At 36.5% G+C, this 19,936-nt stretch overlaps 1 protein-coding gene across 6 annotated transcripts in view; it reads right to left on the bottom strand.

The window, feature by feature from the left end:
* Nucleotides 1-19,936, bottom strand: part of MCF2L (MCF.2 cell line derived transforming sequence like) — a 114,207-nt gene that overhangs the window by 84,128 nt on the left and 10,143 nt on the right. Inside the window, exon 1 of one of the 6 annotated variants that reach the window (XM_039359724.1) lies at nucleotides 9,613-9,824. The exons of 4 other annotated variants lie outside the window; for them this stretch is intronic. In XM_039359724.1, the coding sequence (XP_039215658.1) occupies nucleotides 9,613-9,691 (79 nt within the window). In that variant the 5' untranslated portion in view covers nucleotides 9,692-9,824. Of the gene's footprint in view, nucleotides 1-1,203; nucleotides 2,072-9,612; nucleotides 9,825-19,936 lie in introns of those variants that run through there. One more of the 6 variants, XM_039359722.1, reaches the window with a different exon arrangement.

A 19,936-nucleotide genomic window follows, 5' to 3' on the forward strand; every position in this document is an offset into this window, starting at 1 on the left:
TATTGGATGTCTTATACAGTCCCCTATAGCAGTGGGTCTCCAACCTGTCTGGCTTTGCAGACCAGTGGGGGGGGGAGGCGATGATTCTGTGCAAGTGGTGGGCAACTGCAGATGTGCTCACCTGTTGTGCGTGCAAGGGAAGCTGCGCACATATTCGGACTCACCCACTGCTTCCATGGCCCAGTGCTGAACGAGCCACAGCCTGGGGGTTGGGGACCCCTGCCCTACAGTCTTCTAATTTACTGATCAATATATGAAGTGGTAACATCAAGTAACTTTAATTGCCTGACTTTAATTGCAGCAATTTCATTGAGAACCAAATGGATGAAAAATCAGGTTAGAAATCTGATAAGGTTTACTACAGGTGTGTGTTTGTGTATGTGTTATTCAAACAAACAAATAAACAAAAATCAAACATTATGAAGAAAAGAAAAAGGACCTAGCAGAGAACTGTGAATCATTTTTGGACCAGAGTTACCTCATACAGGAAGATGGGACGCATATAAATTTACTGAAACAAACAAACAAACAAACAAACAAGTTCAAACTCCAAAGCTTCTTTTCTGCAAACTCTACAAGCAGAACTAAAGGACCGATTCAAATCCCTGGATTCAGCCAAAGCTTGTTTCTAATAGTTTTAAAACAATGAAATATTAAAAGTTATTGTGTATCTTAACATACACTTACTAAAATTAATATAGATAATTTGAGGATGTCAACTTAGTCGATGCTAAATCCACTTTTAAATGATCTTTGGTCAGCATAAGACAAGCATATCAGTACCACCACAGAAAATAAAAACATTCAAAATGATGTAGTGATGATATTGGCTAAAAGAAAGATTTCAAATGAAAACCATTTGTACTAAGGCATGCAGGCTTTTCTAAGGACTATAAGAGACTTTGACATCACTGTGTGGTGAAGAGAATGGAACTGTGCTTAGGTAGAGGAAAATCCAGATTGCTTAATGACCCAGTAGGATACTAATATAAATAGTTGAAGCACATACCTTTTCCAATAAATTAAGAGCATATTTTAAAGCATATTAAATAATGGTGCACTAATTTAAAAAATACAGATAAAATTGAAGGGGAAGAAAAATAGAGACAAGTGCCATAAGAATGAGCATACAAAACAAACATTACACTTTTATGGATAGTAGTTAGTAGATATATGCTAAAAATAATTTGGGACAGTTCTCACCCGACCAGATGTGGGAAGAGTAATTTCTTCCATGCCTTTTTGTAAGAGATCGGTGAACGGCTGAGGTAATCCTTTGGCGGAAATAACTGACTCTGTGAAGTATCTGGTGATGATTTTCTTGCCCATCTCTTGAATATCCACGCTGCGACATGGTGTTGTTGTCACATTAACTTTTAACGTTTTCTAGAATGAAAACCTACACAGTATTTCTCTTGAAGCTTTGATTGCAGTTGGTACTCCAGTGCTACTTAAAAGGAGTCTTTTTAAAGTTACCAAACAACGCAACGCAAGAATAAAGTTAAATCACATTTATTTAATTAAGAATAGCAGTGAGTTTCTTGAAGAGCTTACTGTATACTTTGCTGAGCAAATTTCAAAGCATATCCAATTTCTTGATGCACAAAAGACATTCACTATTTCTCTGATAGATGGTCCTTCAAATCAGAAGAAACTATACATACACTTGATCCAGAACTGCAGATGCATCCAAATCTTTCACTTTACCATGTATCTTTTCATAGCATTCTCATCTGTTTTTCATTTCTAATTGCACAGGAATATCCTCTGAATTGCCAAGCAAAAGATATCCATACAGGACCCTTTTCAAATATTCAAAAATCAGCACTTAATAAAACAGACATCTTTCTTTTGAAAACTAAAAACTTCAAATCTTAGATCTGGCTGTTAAGAATTTTGTTTTCTGTCAAGATTGTTTCTAGACTGCTGATTTCAACAAGGCAGAGAAACCCACCAATAGTCAAATTCAAGGTTTATGGACTCATCATATAACAAGCATTAATTGTTCATCAGCCTATCCAATACAAAATATGTTGCTTCGGAGCTCTTCAAAGCTAAAATTGATTTTTCGTCAAAGCTTTCAAAACGGAAAAGAACAACTCCCAGAAAAACTCTAGTTTAATAAACAACATGCAATGGGAAGGAAGGGAGGGGATACAGACCACTGCTCTACAGGATTTGTTCTCATCTTATTCAGCACAGGAGAGAGGAAACTGCTTGCATTGCTTTCCTTGGCATAAACTCCTTTCCATGAAAGATATTTAACTGGGGTGCATTCAGAAAGCCAGCACTTTTCCACAATAGTATACCAACATCTGCAAACACTGAAATATAACAGCTAATCTAACACCTCATGAAACAAGAGTTGGGCATTATCTATATAAAACAATTGGAAGACAGTAAATTATCCCAGCTTATGGAGTTTTCTTTTAAAAATGTGACAATATAATAAAAGACAATGTCAATCTTTTTTACATGAAAAGAACCAACACCTTTTAGAGTTGTATCATTCAATTTGTACTAGAATATTTTATTTTCACTAAATTGTTCATGATATGCAATTTGACTATTTTCTTTTTGCAGTAGGACTTTAGAGTTGCTTTTTAAAACACTCCCATGCTGCATGTTGTAACAATGGTTTGGAAAAACATAACTTATGGTATAGGTACATTGAATATAGAAGGTCTACTCACCCCTGTTAAAATGTCAGGTTTTTGAGATACAAAAAAAAAATCAGACAAAGATAAATCAATTCAGATTTTTTCCCCACCTTTAATGTAAGATATAAGCTATACAATATAATTGAAAACAAACTGAAATCTTTCAGGAGGAAAAAATAAAAATAAAAAACTTTACAATAAAAAGATTGCAGAAGTGTTCACACCCTTAAAATAATGCTCTATTGAAGCGCTTTTTGATTTTATGTCAGCATTCGGTCTTTTGAGGTAGGGGCCTATCAGCATGCTGTATCTTGCCTTGGGAATCTCTGTCCACTCTTCCTTGCAAAAAAGATCCAAATCTGTCAGACTGCGAGAGCATCTCCCATACACAACCCTCTTCAGATTTTCAATTGGATTCAGGTCCAGGCATGGACTAGGCCAGGGGTAGACAACCTTGGCTCTTTTATGACTTGTGGACTTCAACTCCCAGAATTCCTCAGCCAGCAGAGGCCTGGAGATTTTATAACAAAATTGATATTTAGAACTGTTCATAAAATCCTTCGACCTTGACTAAAGGTCCAATTCCATTGGAAGAAAAGCAGCCACAAAGCATAATGCTGCCATCACCATGCTTCACTGTGGGTATGGTGTATGTTTGGTGATGCAATGTTGTTTTTCCACCAGGCATACTTTTTGGAATTATGGACAAAAAGTTCAATCATGGTCTCATCAGACAACAACACATTTTCCCACATGCTTTTGTTAGACTTGATCTAGGTGTTTGCAAAATTTAGCCAGGCTTGGATGTTTTTCTTTATACGAAAAGGTTCCACCTTGCCACTCTACTCCAGAGCCCAGACACATGAAGAATATGGAAGATTGTTGTGACACATAATACACAACCAATACTTGCCAGAACTTCCTGCAACTCCTTTAATGTTGCTATAGGCCTCTTGGCAGCATCTTGCATCAGTTTTTTTCCTGTTTGTTCATCAAGTTTGGAAGGACATCTAGTTCTTGGTAATGTAACTGTTGTGCCATATGTTCTCCACTTGACTGTCTTCAATCTGTATTCCATAGTATTTACAACACCTTGGAAATTGTTTTGTACTTGTATCCTGACTAATACCCTCCAACAATGAGATCCATTTGATGCTTTGTAAGCTCTTTGCAGACCATGGATTTTGCTGTAAGAGGCAACTGAGTAAATGTCAGAAAAGTCCTAATACTGAACTTTATATGGGCTTGATCAGAGTCGATAGCAGGTGTGTACTAACTAGTATTTAACACTAGTTTGAATGTGATTAACTCTAACACAGCCACATCCCTACTTAGAAGAGTATGTAGACACTTATGCAACCACATTATTGTACATGTTTATTATTATCCATTGTACATATAAAGACAAAGACAAATAAAATATGAAAAAGTGAGTTCCTGGAAACAGTAAGAATACCAATGACTAGTAGTAATTAAAAGTACTATAATGTGTGTATGTGTTATGCCCTTTCTATCATATCAACATTTAAAAATTGATTTTAAAAATATAGCCAATCAGTACCATCTCAAGACTCTAGAGATCAATAATTTTTCTCATTTTATTCATCTGGTTTGAAATATTTTTTCTTAATTTGAAAGTCTGCTACACTGAGCAGAGTCTCTAGGAGAGGAAGCATATTTAGGCTTATATGTAAATATTTATTTACTATATGTTTAAATGAGATCGTTATAATTCAATGTGAGCTTGCAAAATATTTTAAGTGAGCACACAAATGCTACTGCTGAGCAAAGGCAATAAAAATATGTGGGGATTCAACTGCATGGTTGGCACCATCTAGGCTGCCATCTTGATCTTTTTGATCCCGTCTGTGGACACCTCACACTGAGTAGTGGAACTTTCCCTGCAAAAATGTCAGAACCATCATTGTAACCACTTTGGAAAGCAGCAGTAAAGTTGAAGACAAGTAAAACTCAAGATATTACATGTATCTCCCTCCCTCCCTCCCTCCCTCCAAGATGGCTATTAGTTAAGTTTAACATAGGCAACAATGCACTCACAATCACTGGGAAAAAAATGAATGGTAATTCATTTTTGCGTATTCAGAGTTTGTGGATACAACTACATCTGTCATATAAATCATAATTTGTAATAAAAAGGATAGTGGCTCCTATTCTTCTGAACACTGATCTGTAAGTTTCAACCAGATTTCTCCCTTCTCCATAACAACCCACAATTAATTAGCACCTTCAAAGAGAGCAAGGCCTTAACAGTATTAATTGGAAGTTCTGAACAAATACCACCTGCTCTTCTCTGTCCCCTGTGCAAAGATGAAACAAACTGCATTGGAGCACAAACAAACAAGGCATTGAAAATCTGAGCTACGCTTAAATAAGATTTTTTGGTCTTTTGACAAGCCTGGAAATTCCAATAAAATATTAGTCACACTTTTTTCATACTTTTTGGAAGATAGTTGGAGGAAAAGCCAGCATGGCACAGAGGTCAAGAATCTGACAAGCTCCAGGCTAAACCAGGTCCAAGCCTTTACCTACTTCACAGGATTGTCGTTGTGAGAATGATTCCCATGCAAGCTGCCATGGGTTCTTGGAAGAAGGTTGGGACATCAAGTAATAGATAAAATGCTTGCAACAAGATGCAATATTACCTGAACATATGCACACATAAATAATTAGCATTATTACTGAAGGGAATGGTTGAGATATACTGTAGTAGCAAATAACAACTGATTATTAAAAGAATAATTGTCAGTGAGATGCTGTTTGATCCAGACTATTCTACCTGTGATTAGTTCTATTCTACCTGTATACAAATGTAATGGGGGGGAAGGGCCACATAGGTAATGTACTATATGATGAGGAAGTAAAATTCTCACTAGTTTCTACTGAATGCAGATAAAGAGACTTCAAATAAGAGCTGTGAAAGAAGCAAGACTTGGGACGCCAAATCCAAGAAGGTCTAAAGCATGGGTGTCAAACTCGCTGTGTCATGTGATGTGTCTTGACGTATCATGACTTTTTTCACATTGCTGGAGCTGGAATGGGCACATCCTCCACATGATACAGCCAGTCCGCAGGCCAGCAGTTTGATACCTCTGGTCTAAAACATCCCAAATACACTATTTGTATATATCCTAGAAGTATTTCTACATTCATCAAGTTTTTCCCATGGTCTTTTGCCTAGACATAAAACAATATCTATGGAAACTTTTCCTTGATTGAAGAGTTTTCCTTTATTGTAACCATACTAATGTAAGTAGGGATTAGAATTTTTCTTCTGTTGTCATAAATTTCCAGTTCTGCCATACTTTTTGTCAATTGTCTAACTCAAAGTGAAAATAATATTCCATAAATATAATATTCATAATATTAATATTTTTTTCCATTTAAATGCCCACTGATGCTATTACTATATTCAAGTTTTGCATCTAGCTAAACATAAAATCTTTAAGATTTTGAGATTCTGAGTCATATTTCACTAGTAGCATATAACTTATACCTAACTGGTGTTTGTCATTATGAGTGATAAGTTTTCAAATTCAATTCTCTCAATATTATTTCTGCAATTCTTTTGATGCTATACTATTATTTATTTGGAAATATTGCACCGTGAAGTGGAATACATTATTATGAAATGAGAGACTTTTTTTCAGCCTATTAACAGTGAAATCTTGCAATGTAAACAAATAATTGACTTTCCACTGAGTAAATTTCTTAGTGTTTTCATCTTTATCTTTTTCAGAGTAACAAAGTCTAAAAACAAAAACCAACATAAATCAAAGGGATAATGAATATATTTCCACTTTTTAAATATTAATTCTATTTTAAAAATTCCCCCAACTGTTCAAATCAAGACAGGATTTTTTTTATTTCTTATCTTTTGCCAAGGGGTTCAAGGCAATCTACACCGTCCTCCAATTTTCTTCTCACAACTACAGTAGTGAGGTAGATTAAGCCAAAGATTAAGTCAGCCAATAAATATCTAGAGCTGAGCAAAGTTTTGAACAGTCTGTTTAGCCTTTTGCAAGGCAGTTTGTCCAGTCTTTGGGGACATGAAGTTAGGCAAGCTCAGTTGGTGTTGGTGATATGGTTTTGTTTCAGGGATTATTGTGATAGTTGTTATCTTTGTATGCCACCCAGAGTCACTGCTATGAAATGAACAGTTCTATAAATCATTTAGCAAATCAACCAATTTGGGCTTCCTAGACTTAATCCAGCATTGGCATAGTATAAAAAATATGCCATTCCTAGAGAGAATGTCATTGGTCTGAGGACACCCAATGGGTTTTAAAGTTTAATAAGGATCTGTGTATGGCCATCCTGTTTCAAGTCCAATAAGCAGACTTAATTCCAAATACAACCACCTGGAATTTAAGGTCAATTGCACATACATAGCCCAACTTTTTCCTGATAAATTGACCTCACTTTTGCAAAATTACTAGTTACTACAGTACTTTATAACAATTACATTTTGGGAACATAAACATATCCCATTGAAATTGGATAAAATATTCTTCAGCATATATAACCTGTACTATATTAGTTTGTAGAAGCTTTCAGGCAGCAGCTTTTCTTAATACCCATTCCACATGTTCTGACTAAGCTAATTTGGGATTAGCACAGTATACCTTTGTCTCCAGGATACTTGCAGACCCCATAATTGGCAGGGCTCAGGCAGCTGAGCCAATCCCATTTCAATTGCTGCTCCAAAGGGAATGCTATAAAGACAGCTTTACGGTATTTCTACTGGAACTATAGGATCTTACATGCAGGAATTCTCATCTCTTAGATTTTCCTCCTAAGTGTTTTAGCACCATTTGCTATTTCTCCCTCCCCCCTCACTACTTAGGAAGAGAAAGTTGGTTTTGCCATTATCATAGAAGCACTTCTTTTTCTTCCTTATTGTGAAAGCCAATTCAGCAACGAAATTATGAGGATGGAAGGTGGGGTGCAGAATAAGGAGCTAAACTTTTCAATCCCTCACTGGTGAGCAAGAACAGAAAAGAGCAGCAGAGCCAAATGCCATAAATAAAAATCAACCACTGTTGACTTTGACTGTGCCCTTTGGTTTGAAACAGAATATTTTCATTCTTGAAACAGAATGGCTTACTTACTCAGTGCTTTTTTTGTTAAAAAAAAAAAAAACTGTGCTGGAACTCACGCACGTCATACAACCCGCCTTGCCTACCCTACAAGGTTCCATCCCAAAAAGGTGCCGGAACTCCGTTCTGGGCGTTCTATGAGAAAAAAAGCTCTGGGCTTACTACTAAAACTCATATGAATTACCTTTGTCACCTAACTTCTCACTGAAGTAATGGGAGGGAGATATAAAAAAAAAATAACATTTCACAAAATGTTTATGATTAATGACCATAGTACATTTATTACAAAATCTTATTGAATCAATTTGAGAATTTAGTGCTTCCAACAGACAGAGCAAAATCTGTGTTTCCAGGTACAGTGAATTCTTACACATCTAGGGAACTCCATCAAATATTTCCAATGTTTCTAAATAGAAATTGATAAGCTGATTAGCAAGAGAAGAAATACAAGTAACCGGTATCTTACTTTAAGAGGAGGTATTGGAAATTCTAGGTCTTGTAAATTTTCTTCCATCTTCCATCACAGCTATTCAAAAATGTTTAATTATTTTATTAAAGATTTTAATATTGTTCTTCCATTGAATTAGCAGAACTAGGAGAAGCTAACAGATCCCAAATACCCAGGTGTAACTAAATACAAATTATGAACCACTTGTATTGTACATGAACACCACCCATTTAAAAAAATACTGTTCTATTGAACAAAAAATATAAAGGACCATCAGAATTTGGCAGAAAAAATATGTAATAAAGAATGGCAAATAACAGGGCTTTTAATATACATATAGTGAGTCATGATTGAGGGGTATGGGAGTATCATCAGATTTCTACAACAAATTATAACACTGGTATTCCTCACACACACAACAGGAGATAAGACATTAGATCAAGAATATCTATAGCGTGCATAACCTTGTTACTGTTATACTTTTTCCTCGGCTGCCATCAAACACATTAAATTAAATTAAATTAATACTGCATATATTTTAAGGTACATGCATTTTAATATACATCCTTGTGCTGCCCTCTTACAGAAGGTTAGAAAAATCAGTTAGCAAAGTCAGATCTCTCAATAGCATAGACTGTAGAATAAAAAAAAATTCTATCATCCAGTTGCTTATTTGTACTGTATGAAAGTACACCTATAGGAAAAAATGCTTTGGAACAACTAAAATTATCTGTAAAATTTAAGATACATCCTTAAAACAGGTTCATCACTCATATCAGATTTCTAGTCTACAATGATTCATAAATCATGTTCAGAAAGTTCTTCTGTGTTTCTATAGGATTCTACAGAACAAACCATCACACACAAATAAGGAACTGAAATGTTTTTATTTAAACATTTCACTTTTTAAGATTAAAAACACACATACATATTTTAGATAGAGACATTAAATGTAAATAATGCAATTTTAAACAGATTCAAACATTCCTTTTCCTGTAAAAAACCAGTAAAGATGCAACCTACTATTAGCTTTTAACCCTTTGCATCAAAGCAAGCATTTTCAAGTTTTAATTTTAGAAGACAACCCTAGAAGAAAATTATGCATCTGAGTGGAACTGATTTCCTTGAACAAGAACAATCCATGAATAATATCTTTCAAATACCTGTATTGCTGACAACTATAATTTATTGTTACAATAGCTGTAAAAAGGCATGCTAAAATCTTATTCCCAATTAACAAATAATCATCTTTCTCATCAGCACATCTAAACAGGATTGAGTAATTATTCCAATGACACTTTGAGTCAAATAAACGATATTATCAGACACAGAGATAAATCCCATGTGCCAAATGCACAAATAATTTAAGGCAAGCAGGTCTTCCTACCGATGTTAAAGGAAACAGAATACAATCTCCATATGAATTCTTCTGAAGCCGTGTCTTGGGTTTTCTGCCAGCATTTCATTGTCAAGCATTAACCAAGAGAACCCACATTTCAGGATACAACAATGGGGAACCTACAGCCCTGCTTTAGTGCTGCATTTCAATTAACTCTCTACACAGATCCTCCAATCCAGCTCAAATGGAGGGGAAGTACTCTTCTTCTGCAATGCACCGGCAGAAGGATGCTCTTCAGAACCAGAGGCTTATCATGTAATCACATTAATATCACTTTAACATGTTCGCTCTTTCCCTGTGACGTGTTCCCCCTCTCTAGCTGAAAAGATGTCAGAATTAATGTGATGCTTTCTTTAACCAGTTCTTTCCCTCTGGAAGATTAGAGCAAGCATTTCTCAGGGTATCTGCATTAGAGCATCAGATAGAGCTTGTTGCTGACTGTTGTTCCCTTATAAGAGGAAATATAACAGAACACCCACAGAGAATCTTCATTCTCAAAGTAAGGTAAAAACACAACTCTTAACTCTGTTTCAATCTCTTGTCTGACATCAAAGCAGATTTGTATCATTTTAATTTTGGTTACCTGAAATTTACATAATTTACTAGCACATTAATTAATGCAAGTATTTTGCTTTTTAAAAAGGGACCATGAAACAATGTAGAGATAGAGCATAATTAGGCTTTGCATAGATAAAGTCATAATTTCAATTCCTGGAATTTCAAGACGATATTATAAAAATTCCTATCTGAATCTCTGAGAAACAGGTTGCAGTCAGCACTTACAATATTGGAGTAAATAAAGTATGGATAAGGCAACTTCTTAGATTAACATCCAGTAATTCTTTTGAGTTGTTCTTTTTCAACAGAAATCTAACTACATTCATTTGACTGATGATTCTACCCAACTGGTGAAATCAAGGAATTGAATAAAGTAGTGGCCATAATCTCTCTGTCCAATAATTTTAATTCAATGCTAAGTGCAGAAACAATTACTGGGTTTAGAAAGATGTCAGATGAATTTACAATGATTCTTAAAGTCAAGGAGCCTCTTCACCCTTTTGCTGATTTAAGCTAGGATATTTCTTTTATTCAATTTGGAACCTACCTGATTCCTAAAAAAATTCTGGTGGCTTACAAAATATACAAAGAAAAAGAAAACCACACTTTTCTAAAAGGCACTTGGAAGATTAAAACAACTGAACATACCAAGGCCTGGAAGCAAGATCCATATTGTTGATTTCTGGAACAGTTGTGGGGTGGGAGCCATATGAATTTCTGGGGTTATATTTTTCCAGAGGGCAAGTGCCACAATAAAAAAAGGTGCATTGCATATCCCAAAAGATAGCATGGTTTGATTGAGATGATCTTGAATGCTACCATTTCACTTGATCTCAATGGGAAAGTTCATTGGGTGTATATTGAAATGTAGCATATCCACTTCTAAAGCTGGCAGAGGTTTTCTGGTCATAAATCTCTGGAGATTAGTACCCTTTCTTCTTCCCATCAAATCTGGGAAATCACTTCACATATAGGACTTTTTCTGAAACAGTTTCCTTCAAAGCGGATGAAAATTAAATATTATAAATTTTGAAAAAGTAAGGGGAAAATGAACTGGCTAGATTGCTTCAGTTCAGCCTTATACTGTTAAATTAAGTTATAACCCAAGGATATGTTATTCAGAAGTCAGTTATGTAACTTCTTTGAGAGTTATAAGCATTATGAATAGAAAATCCAAGATAATAAATCTTATTTCCACATAAAGCAACTAAGAATCAGTTATGCCCATCATTACAAACAGCTATTGATAGATGAACCTAATCAGGATGGCTGCCACAGGAGCATGAATTATGTTCCAAATTAAAAAAAACATATTTGATCTCTCATATCATACATTAAAAATTCTTGTATGGATACCTGAAGATAATGCAAGCAACTTGCTAAAGAAATAGTAAAAGACTGCAGTTTTATTTATATTTACATGATAGTGAAATTTCACTTACTTATATAGAAACTGAATACAAAAATTATTGTGCTCATTCCATCTACTTCCTCACCAACATCATCATATATGTGCTCTCATTCATAACATTTCTGATACCACACTTAGGTATCAGAGCTTGTTTTGTTCTGCTTCATTTTTGGCAGTCTGCCTACCATTGCATAAGCCTATCAAAAGCAACTAAGGTTCTTTGCTGATGTTTCTGCTTGCACATGGGTTTGTAGCTAAAATAATGACAATAATAGTCACTGATGTATCATTGGATGAACATTCCAAAAACAAAACATAATAGCAAGACATAAAATGCAGAAATACATCAAATGTCAACAAGTCATATTAACAAGATATCTAGCTTCTCCCTAGCCAGGATGTAATCAGTTTAAGTCAGCAAGAACATCTGATACCATGGGTGAATTTCCTTCACAAGGTCCTCCCCTGAAATTGAATTAAAGGATAGGAAGCAAGGAAGATTCCATAATGCTGGAAATAAAGTTGTACAGTGAAAAACAGATCAGTCTCACGTGCTACTTTCAAACATCTTTAACTATAATAAGGAGAGAAATCCTGCTTCATACCCATGAGAATTTAACTGACTTTTTAAATATATATTCTTGGGGGGGGGGAAGGGTAAATATTTTCCAATGAAATAGAAACTACATACACACTAGCCCAGTGATGGCAAACCTTTTAGAAACCGAGTGCCCAAACTGCAACCCAAAACTCACTTATGTATAGTTGGGTGCCGGGCGGGTGTGGCCAACTGTGTGGGCATGGCCCATTGGGTGGGCGTGGCTGCAGTGGTAACGTCAGATTGGGTGAGACTAAAAAATTCAATCAATCAATTCCAACTTTGCAAGATCTTTTTTTTCCCACAAGAAGTTGAAATTGATTGATTAATTGAACCCTTTTTTTTGTACCCGGCGGCAGAGGCCTAAAGTGAAAAGGTTTTATAAAACCCAGCTGAAGGCCTAGCACTGGGGTGATGGTGTGTGTACCCACAGAGAGGCACTAGCCCAGGGGTAGGCAACCCAAAACACTTAAAGAGCCACTTGGACCCATTTCCCACCAAAAACAAAACACTGGAAGCCGCAAAACCCTTTTGATATCTAAAATGAAGATAACACTGCATATATCCTTTTTTACCTTTATTATAGGTGTGTGTTTGTGTGTGTGTTTGTGTGTGTGTGTGTATATATATATATATGTATATGTATGTGTATGTGTACACACACACACATACACACACACACACACACGTAAAAAAAGGATATATGCAGTGTTATCTTCAGTTTAGATGTCAAAAGGCTCTCTCTCTCTCTCCCTCCCTATCTGCCCTTGGTCTGCCACTCCTCTTCCCCGCTCTCTTTCTTTCTCTCTCTCTCTCTTTCTTCTCTCTCTCTCTCCCTCCCTCTCTCTCTTTCTCTCCCTCTCTTTCTCCCCCCCTCCTATCTGCTGCTCACCTGGCAAGCTTCAAGCTGTTGTCCAGCAAGCTCAGGGGTAGGAAACCTAGTCTCTTTTATGACTCATGGACCAACTCCCAGAATTCCTGAGTCAGCCTAGCTGGGCTAGCTAGCTCTCTCCTGCCCTTCCTGCTTCCTGCTTCCTGCAGAGACGCAGCAAAGGGAGGAGCTCCGCCCATAAGCTTTTCAGCTCCTCGGAGAACACTGTGAGTGCACTCTCTTTTACACATACGCACACAAACACACACAGAGAGAGAGAGAGAGAGAGAGAGAGAGAGAGAGAAGCAGGGACGCGCAATTGCCTCTCTCTGTCTCTGTCTCTCTGTGCAAAGGCAGAGGAGGCTGGGAGCCACAGGGGAAAGCTCAAAGAGCCGCATGCGGCTCCGGAGCTGCAGGTTGCCGACCTGTGCACTAGCCTCTAGCTCTTTCCAACACTGATTATCTGTTAACCTACCATCTCTTTTATTAGAAGATGCTTAAGAAAAAGGGCTGTGGAAGGTAGAAAGCAAAGCAAATATTGTACATTTCTCATCTATATGGGGATTTTGATGTTAGAAATAATTCTATATAAAATTTCTATGTGACCGGGGGGGGGACCATTTTAAGAATATATAAATCTACCATTCAAATACCTAGATTTATATACATTATATACTGCCTGCTAGACCTACCTTTCTAATGAACTTGGTTTCTTGATTTCTTTGTAAACTTTCATAATGTTAAAAGAGACAATAGAATGACTATATTTTTCTCTCTGACTGAAACAGATTATCTCAATTGTCTACTACCCTGCCTTCAAAAAAACTTAGAAGCCAATATGTTTCTGAAAGGTGTTCCTTGGGATGTTATGTTGCAAACAAAAATCTTTCAACCAGTTACAGGCAATCTATAGTTTTTCAGATGTTCTGGCCAACTTGTACATCTCCGACAATTAGTCATGATACGTAGGGCTTATGAAGGTTATAGATCAAAACATATGGAAGAGGACAGGCTGCTTACTCTCACTTTACATTTTTTGCAACACAGAATTGATTTCCCAATTACACGCACAATGCAAGAGGCAAAATTGCCCAGCTCCCAACTGACAGGTTGCCACAATCTCACTAAAATTATCTTCACTAGTTGTAAACAAACTCAATAGTGTATAACTGCTCATTGATTTATTTGTCCACTATTCCTTCTTTCTTCTCATCTGTTCGCTCTCTTTTTTATTGTTGATTACTAAAGGATCTATAAGGCAGGGCTTTTCAATCAGTGGTACAAGTACCACCTGTAGTACATTGGCACATGGCAGGTGGTACGCACCCATCCTAGAAAAGTGGTAGTGGGGGAGGGGAATGAGCTGAACTAGTGGCAGCACTGCACAAGCCTGAGCAAGAGATGACTGGAACTGCAGGGCTGTCAGGGCTCAGCGGAAGCGCCAGGATCAGCGCTTCTTCGGGGCTGTCAGGGCTCAATGGAAGCACCAGGATCAGCGCCAGGCTCCAGCTGAGCTCAGAAGAAGCACCGATCAGCTGGAATGTTGCAGCATTCCAGGATCTTGTAATTTACATTCAGATGCTTGGCAACTGATTCATATTTATGATGGTTACAGTGTCCCAGGGTCATGCAAAGTGACCAAAACCTGCTGCAACCACCCAGCAGACGGGGGGAATAAAAGCAAACACCCCCCACCCCACCCCCGCTGCCAATCCTCATCAGAAATGCTCACAACAATGAAAACCTCGGATAGGAGGAAGTGCGCCGGTGGGTAGGCAGGTGTATTGCTCGGCTGTGGCTTAGAGGGCACTTTTTTCAGTGCCATTGTAACTTCAAACAGTCACTAAGCAAACTGTTGTAAGTTGAGGACTACCTGTACTTTATCACTTTTTTTCTTTTGGGGGAGTCATCAGGTTTTTGACACCTTGCTAGGCGACTGGTGGTACTCGGATGTTGCCATATCCTAAAAGTGGTACAATGGGTGAAAAAGTTGAAAAGCCCTGCTCTGAGGTAATGATTTGTCTCTAGGGTTGTTTAAAAACTCTCTAAAAAGTCATGACCTTCAATGATACAGAATGTAATTATTCTTGTAGAGCTACACTAAGAAACTATGTTTTCCATATAACTATGTTTCTTTTCATGGTGTATATATGCTTTCAGTGTTCTCATTATGATATACTCAGAGATGAATCATTCCAAACTTCTTTTTTCCCCTGTTCTGTTACTAGTTTTACTCCAGAAATTCCATTTTAAAGAGCTTGCTCTGCTTGCACAGATATCCTTTCCTTAGGATGGGGCTTTCTGTTACATTTTTTTCCTAGATTGATGCTTTCTCACTACTTGCTATCACTTCTTTATGAATACTTGGATATTCTTCTTTAGCTATGAAGGCAATTTTTCATTTATCCAGCTTTAATCCCATCTAGGTAAAATGGAGATAAATCCTACAGGGTGTTATTTTTAAGCAAGTAGGATGAAATAATGAAATACATGATCTACACAAAATTGAACACACCAAATATATATATATATATATATATATTGTGAAGGCAAACAGAGTTATCTAATATGGAATGAATGACAATATGAAAGTTATTTGAAGAAGCAAATTTGCATCATTGCAGATCCAGTATCTTAAATCCTGTATTTTTTCTAAAATGCAAAATGAATATCACTATTTTGGGGGGCCTGTGGAGTTCTGTACTGTCATTCAAACACTTGGACCAGGAATCCTACTACCCTTTCATGTACCTTTTCTGGTATTCCAATTCTGCTGTACTAAAGCATTTCATATTTAACACTGTCTCTGTTTGATTAAAATAAAAGAAGTTCAGAAACATTTTTTTAAAATCTCCAATTCACAGTGACATAATCAAAAACAGTGTGACAGATTCAGTTTAGTGCAGACTCTTCACAGTGGACTGGTTACCTTGGAAACTGAAACGATCACATGTCTTGCAACAGGGAAGAACATTTCTCCTGCAAAATCCAAGCTCACTTGGAACAGATTTAAACAAACACATTTTACTAATGTTCAATTATTTTTATTTTAGGCATTGCTATTAAAAGTTCCACATAGAATATATACAGTATTAAATTAATTAATTTAAAAAGGGAAGAAATAGCAGATTGAAGCTTTACAATCAGTGTTTCTCAATCTTGGCAACTTTTAAGTTGTATGGACTTCAGCTCCCAGAATTCCACAGCCAGAGTCTAACATGGCTAGCTGGGAATTCTGGGAGTTGAAATCCAGACAACTGAAAGTTACCAAGGTTGAGAAACACTGGGTTAGACAGTCACTCTTACATTGTATATGGAAGTCTCCTTTCTCCTCCCCTTCTTTCCTCTCTCCTCTCCTCTCCTCTCCTCTCCTCTCCCTCCTCTCCTCTCCTCTCCTTTCCTTGCAGTCATCAATCCTACAATATTGATTCAACAGCAGCATCTACTGGTTATTGTTGCTAAATACAGTAAACTTAATATAATTTCAAATATCTCAGACTATTTTACTACTATACAAACAAAATGTTAACAATGCAATGCAAAACCTAAAACTATGGAAACATGTCAAAAATCCACAATCTTCACTTTATGCACCAAATAAGGTGCACCAAATAAGGTGCAGAATCAGAAGTGTTTAAACAAATGCCTTTGTTGTAAGTACAATCAACTAGATATGGCTGTTAAAAAAATGCAGGGCTTTTTTTGTCATAGAACGCATCGGAACAGAGTTCCGGCAACTTTTTTTGACAGATTGTCCATAGTTGCGTTCTTTTCCTATTGTTGCCCTTCCTATCCTCATTTGCTTTTGAAAATACGGTGCAAGCGGGGCTCCCTCCGGTGCTGTCTGTCTCCTCTAGGAGGAGTCATGAGGCGCCGGAACACCATAGCCAGAGCGTGGCTTGATTGGCTGGGTCAGACCATGTATTGTGGAAGCCAATGGTGGTGGTGGGAGACACATAAACATGGAGGCCATCTTTCACGAGAGGGTGAGTGAGCTTTTTGCCTTCCCTTACAGAAGGTGGGGTATGAGGTTAAAAAGAGGCAAAGCGAGAGAAAAGAAAGGCGGCTGGCGTGGAAACTTGCCCGACAGTGAAACTTTGCTCTTTCAGTTCCTTGGGTAGTTCAAAGGCTGGGATGTCTACAAAAATCTCTTTTTAGTCTTTTATACTTTATATTCAAACTGCAGAGGAGAAAAATAAGAATAAAGCAAATGGCTTGTGATTTGGAGGTGTTATTATTAATAATAATATATATTAATTATGTATTGATCAGATGTAAAGGTAGACCTACAGTATGACGTTTAATCAATTACTAAATTGGGTTTAACTTAAAGGTAGATTAAAAGTTTCAACTTTAATTTATTTCAAGTCAATATCCATATTAAACTCCAAATGTAAATTTTTCCACCTTGTTTGACAACTTCTTAAAAATAATTCAATCTTTTACAAGCAACCAAGTTTTGTTTTATTGGGCCAATTTCATTCCACATAGAAAGCTGACATTTCCACTCATTAAACTAAATGGGTATGCCAGTGGTAAATGTCCCAAAGATTAATAAAGTGCTTTCTTGTAATTTAAAGCCACACAGTGCATGGTAACATTAATAGTATTAACTTATCTTGAACAAAATCCTAGTCTTTTAGATACACTAAAAATTGAAGAGTTTTTTTTTCAACTACAAAGGTAAACCTTGTAGGGTAGGCAAGGTGGGTTGTAGGATGTGTGTGAGTTCCAGCACCTTTTTTTTTTAACAAAAAAAGCACTGAACATACAAAAAAGCACTGAAATGTTATATTTAATCATAGACGTTTAGGTGCTGCCAGCTGTAATAGTTACAAACATTACTATAAGATAGGAGATCATTGTTATGCTTGCATTTAAAAATGCACTACAAAAGTGAAAGAGTAATTTATTATGAGATTTCAACCCTGACTTCAGATTGACAACTCACTGTCTTAGCAATTATATTATTCTAATTATCATTTTTTTTACTTCCTTCCTTCTTACACAGACCACACTGTACTTATAACAAAGGCATGTGTTCCAGCTGACAAGCTGAGTGTCTTTAATCACTAAGCCATTGCCTCCTTCAACAACTTATCACCATCTCTTAAAATACAAATCATCTCTTCATCTCATATCTACCACATTCCCATAAACAGATCTTTAAACCCTCATTATTCCATCCTAATAATCAAGTATCACACTTCAGGGAACAGTTGTTGCAAAGAGGGGAACTGTTATAGAAAACATTTGTTGTTGGGCCCCTCACACTATAACTTTTGGTTAGTGGATACCCTCACAGGTTCTCCCTAGTTGTCCAAGTAGGCATGTCAAACTGCCAGCCCATGGGCCGGATGTGTCATGCCAAACCGCACACACCCCATTGCTGGCAATGGGGAAAAAGTCGCAAGACGTTGCACACTGTCGCATGACGTCACAAGTTGGACATGCCTGAGATGGACAGAAATTACTGAAGAAAGAATACAGTAAAATATTTAGGCAGTGAGCCAAATCTGTGAGTCAAAAAAACCCCCTCCCCCGGCAAGATTACAAGCCTTTGGTGCACAACATCATCAAGAGTCAAAGGTAATAATGTCCTGATGACTAAGTTGATTTTGCCACTTGTAGACTTTCTACATTCCAAATTTCACATTAGTATTGACCAGAAAGATTAGCAAAGGAAGATACTGTAGAATGTTCTACAGAACAGGACAAGAGCCAAATGGGTAAAACTCGAAGAAGTTAGACGTTACCTAAAGGGAAACATCCTAAGAATAAGATTCCTATCAGCAGACAAGATATGATTATCTTTCATGAAAACAGTTAAGCAAAGACTAAAAAATGGGTTGCCATCTGCCATCTAAAAAATGGGTTGCCATCTCCTGACATTTTATATCACAGATGCAAATACTGATGGTGTATTAAATGATCTCCAACTTCCTCTTCTCTTTGTGATTTTTAAAACAGAAATATTGATGATTTTTTTTGGGGGGGGTTTATACACCAAAGTGTACTTGATATCATGTTATTAAAGCAGACTACTGCACTGATCTATAGTTTCTTACATAAAAGACAATGTAACCATTTTTGTTTCATAGTGCTCCAAATTAATTACGGGACATATGTTAAAATGCACCTAGTCAGTTTGATATATTTTATTGTATTTGGCTGATCATCTTCAATTCTGTGTATTCACTCTCGTATATAAACATAGCCTCAAGATTTGCATAGCCTAAAAACACTAACCACTGTGTGAAAATGTGATCTGCCTTTTTAACTAAGTTATATGTATGTCGTGGTACACTCTCCCTACCCATTATTGAGATTATATGCAATTAGAATATAACAGTGTTTAAATTTCCAATCAAAAATAAAATCTTATGTTTGCAATTTTATGAAGGTACACTGTTTATATTAATAAATCAATAATCAGCAGGGATACAAATTTAATCTCATATTTTGTGTGTGGAAATTCCCTATAGAACAAGGGCAGTACAGGCAATAGGTACTTTAGTATGGAAATTAATATGGTTGTGGAAGAATTCTAAAGTTAAATGGCTGAGTTTATATACTGGTAGCATTGTGTATAATAACGTATATAAACTATGCTTTGTTGCACATGAAAGGCTGGTATGCTTCAAACATAGCACTAAGGCAGAAATTATGGCACACAAAGAAAACATGTCATGAACTTAACCCCCTTCCTAAAACTAGGGCTTAGTATAATGTGTTAGCTCATTCATGATCAGAGTTGCTTCATTTAATTTATTTGCTTTTGTATATGGGGATAGAGTCTGCTGGCCAAGTGCAATTACTATATCCAATTATCCTGTAACTTCAAGCAAATAGTTAATTATGTAAGTTCATTGAT

The sequence above is a fragment of the Crotalus tigris genome, unplaced genomic scaffold (assembly GCF_016545835.1).
Source record: "Crotalus tigris isolate CLP2741 ecotype Arizona unplaced genomic scaffold, ASM1654583v1 scf7180000019116.999743, whole genome shotgun sequence".
In the NCBI taxonomy this organism is placed as follows: Eukaryota; Metazoa; Chordata; class Lepidosauria; order Squamata; family Viperidae; genus Crotalus; species Crotalus tigris.